The 9,404-nt window shown below is 37.4% G+C and overlaps 1 protein-coding gene across 2 annotated transcripts in view; it reads left to right on the forward strand.

Annotated features, from left to right (window-relative positions):
- Positions 1 to 7,593, forward strand: part of FAM193A (family with sequence similarity 193 member A) — an 82,489-nt gene extending 74,896 nt beyond the window's left edge. For both annotated transcript variants that reach the window (XM_063336246.1, XM_063336247.1), the window contains 3 exons: positions 410 to 1,253; positions 3,968 to 4,049; positions 6,714 to 7,593. In XM_063336246.1, the coding sequence (XP_063192316.1) occupies positions 410 to 1,253; positions 3,968 to 4,049; positions 6,714 to 6,807 (1,020 nt within the window). In that variant the 3' untranslated portion in view covers positions 6,808 to 7,593. The remainder of the gene's footprint in view (positions 1 to 409; positions 1,254 to 3,967; positions 4,050 to 6,713) is intronic.
- The last annotated feature ends 1,811 nt before the right edge of the window (positions 7,594 to 9,404 follow it).

The raw sequence follows: 9,404 nt of genomic DNA on the forward strand, positions 1-9,404 counted from the left end.
AACAGGTAAACAATGCAACATGATGCAAACCTGAGTTACCTTAGTAATAAAGGCAGTTGTTGAGGATGAAGCTGAATGTTTTGTTTTCAGCAGTTTTTTGTGGTTGTAGAAACTTTGATATGGAGTTAGGCTTAGCAGTAGCAAAGAGAAGATCAACAGTAGGTATTAACAACAGTCAAATATGTTACAGAAAAATAGAAAATAGAAGTATAGAAAGGACTTTAACGTACTTTAAAGGGCAGCTTTTGTATAAATAGTTATTTGCCTATGCGCGGTTTTCTGGATTACGTATCTTCATATGTTAACATCCTAGGATTTATAATGTTCATAGAGAAAAGTAGTAATAATCCCTAAAACTCTGATTTCCAAACTATTTGTCAATTTCAATAAACCTATTGTTATTTTGTAGCTTGAAGAAAAAGCTCGACTTGAAGCAGAAGCCAGGGAGAGGGAGCATCACCAGTTGCTTGAGGAACAGAGGCGGCGAGAGGAAGAAGAGGAGGAGAGACTGAAACAAGAATTACAACGGCTTCAAGAACTTCAGCAGTTGCGGGCTGTAAAGAAAAAGAAGAAAGAACGAACAAGTAAAGACTGTCAGAAGGTGGACATGCTTACGCGAAACTGCCAGGCAGTGAAGGAATCTGTCCCAAATGCACCCGAAGACATTCAGAATGGTACACTTGAGCAATCAGAAAAGATAGAAACCTCCTCTGGTTCACTGTCAAGACATGTGAATCATACAGAACAGAGGCCAGTTTCGGAGACAGGCTGTGAACTATCCAATCCTGTAAACACTAGAGACTCCAAGCTGCTTTATCAGAAAGAGGGGAGTGTAAAGCAGCATGAGCCCCTCTCTTTTCTGCTCGATATTATGCATCAACATAAAGAAGGAAACAGCAAACAGAAACTAAAGCAGATAAACAAACCGTGTGCTGAACAAGTGAAAAAGTCTGTTGAATCCCCCAAAGCAGCTGAGATTCAGACTAAAACCAGAAACCAAATAGAATCCAAAGCAAAAGCAGCAGAGCTGCCAACACTTGCAGAACCTAAAAAAGAGGAGAAGAAATTAAACAATAACAACAAAAAACAGTTGAACCATGTAAAGGAAGAGAAAGTACCCGTAACAAGTGAATCCCCTTCACCAAGCGAACAGCAACAAAATAATAAGCTAATACTTGCGGATTCTCCTCAACCAAAAGGCAAGAACAAGAAAAATAAGAAGAAAAAAGGGGACAAAGTCAACAATTCCATTGGTAAGAGTATAAAAGTTGAAGAACTTGTATTGTTTTTTATTGTTACCAATACAGAAGTTGGAAATCTTTATCTTCTGTCATTTCTGCCAATGTGAATTAGAGAAACAGAAAAACCAGTGTCAGGAAAGCTCAAGTCATTGTAATTATAACAACTAGGAGATAAATATACTTAGTATATGCATTATACTAAGTATGCATTTTACATTATATATGCATTTTACATTAGTAAACAGGTGTAGGATACTTTAAAGAATTAATAAATTAGTATATGCTGCTGGTTTTCTATGGGGTTTTTGTCAGTTAAGAAAGCCAGTCTCTTCCATAAAGCCTATCTTGCCTATAATAAATATTTAAAATAATTCAATAATACGCTGAAGTCCATTTTGAACTTCTTTAAAAGCAAGATTGTTTCTCATACAGCATTAAGAGTATAGTCTAAAGTTGGTCTTACTGTTTGAGCAATGAAAATAAGGGGTTTCTGCAGCCAAAGAATGATCATTCATGCATAAATTTGCATTTCTTGGTGGAAATAATTCCTTTTATATATTAATTAAATTAACAGGTGAAGTAAGTACAAAAACTAATTTACTAGTTTTTATTTGCCAGAGTGAAAACTTACAGTGGGATGTTAATTAGGTGATAATATTGAGTGTTTTCTCCATGTGACTATGAGTTTGTGCTAGTAAACAGATTTTCTTCATTTATCTGATAGAAATAATTAAATCATAGAAGATTGAGTTGACTCAAACAAGTTGCACTTGCATAATGTTCTTTGCAACGTATCTTTTTGTTTTCCTGACAACATCTAACAGCTAATACCAGAGTTGAGAACTGCATGCAGTGCTAGCTGGTTGGCTTTGTCAGCATGCTAATCTTCTGCCATTCTTGGGCACCAGTTTATTCCTGTACATGCTTAGTCACTACTGGGACTGCCTGTTGGGATGGCAGTTCTGTGGTAGGGACATCTGTCAGCTCAGAGCACCCAGTCGTTCCCCTGGGATCACCCAATAGTTGAGTGGTCACAGTGCATAAATTAAACGCCCGTTCACCAGAATGACTTAAAATTGCAGTTCTCACTGCTGTTCTGTCTGGTAAGCACATCAAGGTACAAGACCTTAATCCTTGGGCAGTCTCTGCCAGTGTTTCACAACACTTATGTTTATTAAGCTTTGTTACAAAAAATGTAAACCAAATTCCTGGTTGTTGCAAGTGCTAGGTGTAGAGCCCAACTTTTTTTTTTTTTGTGGTTTCATGGTTGGGTTGAGTCAGCCAACCCGTCTTTCTTTTTAACTCTTCTTACGTTCAATGTTTCCATTCCACGTCAATCAAGCAGTGGTACAGCACTGAACCCTTTTCTCTCATACCTTAGTTCTTGTGCATACTGTGGTGTGGTGTGTTTGGGTTTGTTTGTTTTTTTTAATTTACCAAGAAGAATGTATACCTGTCATTGGAGTAAGACAAAACTCTAGAATTAGGAGCAGAAAGAGAAGACTGGAGACATTTGAAGGAGAAACTATTGAAGGGGTGGTGGTGGAGGGTGTTTACTGTAGGAGAACGTAGGAAGCTTCCTGCATCATCTTCTCCTCCCTGCCCCTCACCATTGTTTTCTGCTGCTTAAATCAGGTATAGTTAGAATTTCTGAAAACTAATGTTTAAATGTGAAAAAACCTAGGGATGTGTTTCTGAATTTATAAAGAGATAACTGTGCTGCTCTCTGACGAGTCGGAGATGGATTGCCGCTTTGAGTAGTTCTGACTTCAGAACTACAAGAAAGATACTGGAATATACAATTTTTCGTTTAGCTCTGGTTTCTTAAAGACATAGGACCTTTAGAAGAGCGTTGTTTGTTCTCGTAATCTCAAGGATTCTAGAGAGTACTGATGTGTATGAGGTGTTTTCGGTTACTTTCTCTGTCTCACCCTTTTTGGAACGGGTTCTGAAGCTGTTTCAGAAATTAGATTGGAGTATATAGGTAGTAAGAAAAGAGACTTTAGGAGGAAAATGCTCAAATTGGTTTCTACAAAAACTTACACTTTCTGAAGCGCTTTTTTTTAAAAAAAGTGCAAGAGAACCATACACTGAGACAGTACGATATACCAACAGACTTTAAAGAGACTTTGTTTCTATACCTGAGGCGTAAATTCAGGCCATATTAAAATATTTTTTAAAACGTTTTTAAAAAAACTATCCTAATTGTAGGTAGCATGACTTAGACTCTTGCAGACACAGCCTGATGTGCACAGCTCCCAGATGGAGGGAGCACAGCAGCTCTACAAACCTTCTTTATAAATACCATTTTTTAAGTGTTTGTAAAGCTGCCTTTTTAGTGGTAAGGCCAACAAATTTCAGGCAGTCAAATGCTATTCATTAGCTGTCTGATTCATTGAGCCCTTTGTATAATTTGAACATTCTCATGTGTATTCCAGGTTAATGGCACCTTTTGCAACCCATGCAGTCAGTAAATTTACTGTTGATTCATCTCTTCCTCATTCCCAGTGTGACTCCTTAAAGGCTGAGCAGAGGTACTAGTACCAGGTTTTTAAGAAGTGTCTTTCTTATTATAATTATTAATTCAGCCTAAACATGAATAATCAGTAGCCTACCAAGTTCAGGCAGTTCTCTAGAAACATCCTTAATGCAGCTTCTTCAAGCTTCTTCCTCTCCTTCTCCCCTCCTCATGGAATCTAATGTAGTATCATCCTTTTCCTTTGTAGATGATGTGTTTCTACCCAAAGACATTGATCTAGACAGCGTGGAAATGGATGAAACAGAGCGAGAAGTGGAGTATTTTAAAAGGTAAATTGCTGTAATAAAGCTGTTGTGCTGCTTCTGATGTGCCATGGTTTAATAAAAAAATAGCAAAACAAACCCCGGAACCCGCCACAACTTAATAACCAACTCCTAGCAGAAAAGCCCGTGCTGTACTGTGTTGTAACATAGCAAGTACTGTTACAGACATGGTGAATGCTGTAACAATCACCAAAGCTGTAGATTTATGGGCACAGATCATAGCTAAGTAGCACAAATACAGAAATTAGTGCCAGAATCATTTATTTGTCCCTCAGGTTCTCATCAACGCTTTCAGGACATCCTTAGTTACCACTTTTTTCTATAAGCAGAGTTTGCATGAATATTTCTTTTATTATGCATGCAGACTAAATACTGACTAGTGTTTAAAAAAAAAAATGAACAATGCTATGTTAGGTGTTAAGTGTGAGTAAATAAAACTTACATTTTAAATTTCAGAGCAGATACTTCAGAAAGGGTTGTTCATGATGTTTTCTTCCTTTTCTACGTAGGAGCTATTAGTTTGGAGTTTTATATTGTACATGAAGTAGAGGTTGTACAACTGTGGGGTATTAGCTTATGCCAATCATAAAGAGGAGATGCTTATGCTAGTGCAGTGACAGTAAAAGAATAATACGAACCTGTGCTTGTGAATCTTCTTTCTTCTGTGCATTTTGGTTGCTTTTGGGATTTATGCATCACATTAGTTACCTTTAAATTAGTCAAATATGAGCAGACAGCTCACGTTTAAATAATGTAGCATGTGTTCTTCCAAAATACTGAAATCGACTCAAATTTCTGTTCTTTAATGGTGGCTGGGTGTGTTAGTTTTCCATGAATAAATCTAGTAAGCGTGTCATCGTGGCAGCCAAATCTGAAATGTTACAAATAAATCTGTTTCCTGCAATTGTATAATTTAGGAATCAACAGCAGTATTTCACAAAACAACTCAAGTAATTTGTTTAAAGGGTGGGTTTTTTTAAGAAAGGGCTTTCAGTATGAATTTCAAGTTCTTTTCTAAATTTATATGGTTTTGGTAGTCTGTGTGCCTGGCATGTAATGTGTGTCTGGCTCTTGCAAGGGATAGACTACAACTACTTCTCTGTGCTGCTTATTATTACTATACAAAATGCGTATGTCTGTGACTATTTATGGAGCTACAATGTACTAGAAGATGAATCTCTATTCTGAAAAAATATTTTTGAGTGGTGCCAATTAAAGGATATTTTTAAAATTGAAATGTAGTTTTATAGGTGAAATGTGGCATATATTATATTATGCTAGTGTTGGTATAGCATAAGACACTGTTATGGATTTCATGGAGTATTCTTAGCTTCATTCAAGTTTGCAACATCTGTAACAAGAAAATAGAAAATTTCTTTTCACTAGTTCTCTACTCTCAATAGAACAAATGAAGCAGTGTCTTAAATTTGTGGAAGTGCAGCTGAACTTTGGGGATAAACTTGTCAAACATGATTCCAAATGAAAAGTTAACACTTTACTGTTTTATCATGAATTCAGTAATTGATGTAATCTACTCCTTTACTGTCATCTGTTATGAAGTGTGTGTAGCCATCCAATTTTTTGACGCATACTTGTTTAGAAAAGATCTCTGAAGTGCCCTGATAGGTGCTGTTCTAGGGGACAAAACCATCTATTTAACGCCATGAAGATACCTTTAGTGCGTATGTTTTCTATAATTTGATTATTTCCAACATAATACTTAAAAGGCTAGCAACATTGCTTGTTTTAATAACCCTCCATGGCAAAGAGCTGCACAGGCCAACCGAATTCGTACCTTTTACTGATAGTTTGTTAATTCATCACCTTTTCTTCTTGTTTTGTAGTGGCATAATAAATGGATACATTAGTTACACCCTGACTTCAGAATTAATTTTGCAAGCTACTTGTAACTTTAGCATAGAAAGAACAAAATAAGTTTAGTTCTTCTGACCTTCCACTGTACCTTTATATTTTGCTCCTTCTGTCTACTCCTCTCTTTTGGCTTTCAGTTAGAGAAGCTGTATAGCCTTCCAGGGAGGGGTATGCACTGCCTTAATGCTGTCATACAGCCTTTAGCCTAAACAAACTACACCTGGCCTCACTAAAGGACTGTCGCTGAAATACCTGCATGTGCCAACCTTTTTCAAAAGTTCTTCCATAAATTCAGTGAAAGTGAATAAGTGGATTTTTGTTCTAAAAGTGTTTTTTCCAGACGTGTGGGCTACTTATCTGCTGTATTATAAGCAAACCTTCTTTCTATAGGTCTTTGTCTCAAATGTAACTTTGATGTATTCAGAAGAGAAGCAGCAGTGTTCCATCCCATTGGTGCTTCTGCTTTATACGTTACCTAACACTCCTTACTGTTAGAAGGTTTTCAGTAAATATGGCAATGTCAGCTCTGTTTCTAGTTAACGTTCAGCTAGCTTCTGTCTGCTAAATATGCAGTGTTCTTTGCTACTTCATTCACTTACTCTTGATGATGCAGTGGTGTTTAAAGTAATTTATGATGTGTTTGAGTGATGAACAAGTGATTTTTATTTTCTTAGGTGTGATTTTTTTTTTCTAAGAGGTTTTGCCTTTCTGAATGAGAGCTGCTTTTCAAAAGAGTAAACACCTGTGGTTTGATTGTAAATATATTGGTTTCACTTTATCACTTTTTTTTGTTTTCAGATTCTGCTTGGATTCTGCCAGACAGACAAGGCAGAGACTTTCCATCAACTGGTCCAATTTTAGCTTGAAAAAAACCACCTTTGCTGCACATTGAAATGACATAATATGGGGAGGGAACCCTGCAGGAATCAATGAACGACAACTCCACTTATCTGTCCTGCTGTGCTGAGAGCTTATCTGGTCTTGAGCCAGTGCTGCCTTGCCTTGTCCCCAGTGCTGTGTGGATCTGCACTGAACCCTTTGGCCTGATAATTCTTGCGGACTGAAAAATTGCCACTTTCTACCTGAATTTGTTAGCTTGTGTGCTTGTAGTCTGTGAGTGAGACTTACTTGATTGTAGCTGTATGCCGTTGGAGTTGGAACAATAGCTCTTTTCCATCTCCTTCTGAATGCCTTGGCCTCAAAGACTTTAAATTGCTTAGGCTTGGGTGGAGGCCAAAATACTAGTTTGCATCATCTGCAGTGGCTCCTGTCACTTCTGCATCTAGCTATGTTTTGTCATTCTGACTCCTGACAAAGGAATGGACCTAGTCAGTTGTGCTTTCATCTGCTCCAGAATTCTTCTGACATGACTTCATGAAAAAGAGGTTCTTATGGGACAAGCATTTCCTCAGTTCTTTCACAATCTACTGTTTAAGAGTGTACAAGTTACGCTATTTGTGTTTTGATTTTTTTTTCCTGACTTGTAGCCAGCTTGTGTAAGAATACTTGCAGAATGAGAAAATTTAAAAAAGAACAGTACTCACACTATCAAATCTGTTATAGAGTGTATAATTGTATTAACACTGAAGCCTAACTGGCTACTTTTTTAACATATTGTTAAGTAATATTAAAATCATGTCTTTCTTTTTGAAAGATGGAATACATTAGTATGGCAGAAGACTTGTGTCTTGCTTTTTTCTGCTTGGGTGGGGGAAGGGAAGAAGGAAACATACCCAAAAAATAGTGGTCTTCTAAACTAAGTTTCATCTTGGGTCAGAATTGGTCAGTCAATGCTGCTTAATGTGAATACACAGTGAATGCATGTTCCTCTATCACTGTTTGTTTGCCAGCTCACCTGATGGGAAAAACTGCTATCTGCTGGAGCAAGAAGGACTCCTGCTGAATGCTAGAATTAAGCTTGTGAATTCTGTGAATTACTGCAATGCTTCTATTTCAATAGATCATTTGTGAGAAGGTAATACAGAAATTTCCAATTTAATGTCAGTGCAGAAATTAAATAGGTAGGCTCAATGCTACTATCTTGTAAATAATTAACAACATAGTAACGTTCTACAGGTTGTATAGAATTGCCCAGCATGGAAAAAAACTGATACTTTAGGATTTTGATCTGTGTAAAGATACTGCACTTGTAAAAAGTTTTCTGATACGGTGCTGTTTATTCAGAATAGAGACAACAGAAGCTTTCTTTTTACTTCTTTATGACCATACTTACCCAAATTATAAGCCAGTCTTCCATTATTATTTTTTTTAAGAAAACAGGACTTCTACTCAGCATGTATTTAAAAGGACAATATGGCTTCAAAGCCCACTAACATCCTTTTCTAGAACCATTCCGCACTTTTCTTTCTTCTACTTGTTAACACATATTTTTCCGTGGTACACCTGCTGGGCTTGGGACCGCTTTGCAAGACACAGTGTAATTACACTCAGCTTTGGACTTGAGAAGGTTTAATGGGTGATTGTTGTCCCCTATGAGGCCCAGATGCAGCAGGAGGATTGGTTGGCTACAGACCACTGAGATATCTAAAACTTCACATCCCTCTTGTTGATCCTGGAGCTCCTGTCCCACTGTGTTCTCCTGATACAGAACATAGTTGCTCAGCTTGTACCCAGCCCTTGTAGGTAAACGAGCCCTCAGTCTCCTCTTGTAGATGAGGGAATGACACAATACGAGTTCTCAAAATATAGTCCAGGGATGTAAAGGGGACAACTTCTATTATTCTTCTTAACATTCAGGTTGAGGAAGGGATCCATAGCTTAGCCTCACTTTTTTGTCAATACAGTATTGTAACATATGTATTTATTTGCTTGTGCTGGAGGAATAGCATCTCAAACCTGAAAGGTTATATCTGTGCCACTTAGCACCAGCTGTCTCTGCAAAACTATGTACCATTGAAAGTACCTGCATCAGTTAGTGGAGATGAATGAACTTTGTTTCTTGAGACCATGGAGGCTTACATCTGTTGGGGCCTGAGTTAGTTATGTAAAAGTGGAGAGGCTGCTCATGTGGGACAGTGGCTGTGGGGAAAAAAAATAATACTGTTAAAACAGCTGAAGCTAGATGTTTCTGTGAAATCCAGCTTTTCAGGCTCTTTCAGTCTAAACCGTAACACAAGGTGGCAGTGTGTATTATCACTAGTAACTTCTGCATTAGTGATCTCAACAAATTGAGGTATGGGGTGGAAGAACTAGTTGATGTCACACTGGCAAATATTGATGTAGATTCCAGTTTCTCTAGAGTGGGAACTCTTTGAAAATACTGAGATTTCTAATGATGCTAGGAAACTCATTTCAGAGCATTTGTTTTCACTAGTAAATGGGAAGAAAGTCAGCTTTATTTTCTACTACCAAAGCTGTTCAAAGAGTGCTACGTGAATATGACATGCTTCTCTTTATTTTGAAATCTTGGGTTAAGACAACAGAAGTCATCCTCCTGCATTTGAGAAATATACGTGTGTATTTGTAATA

This window comes from Chroicocephalus ridibundus, chromosome 5, assembly GCF_963924245.1.
Source record: "Chroicocephalus ridibundus chromosome 5, bChrRid1.1, whole genome shotgun sequence".
Taxonomy (NCBI): domain Eukaryota; kingdom Metazoa; phylum Chordata; class Aves; order Charadriiformes; family Laridae; genus Chroicocephalus; species Chroicocephalus ridibundus.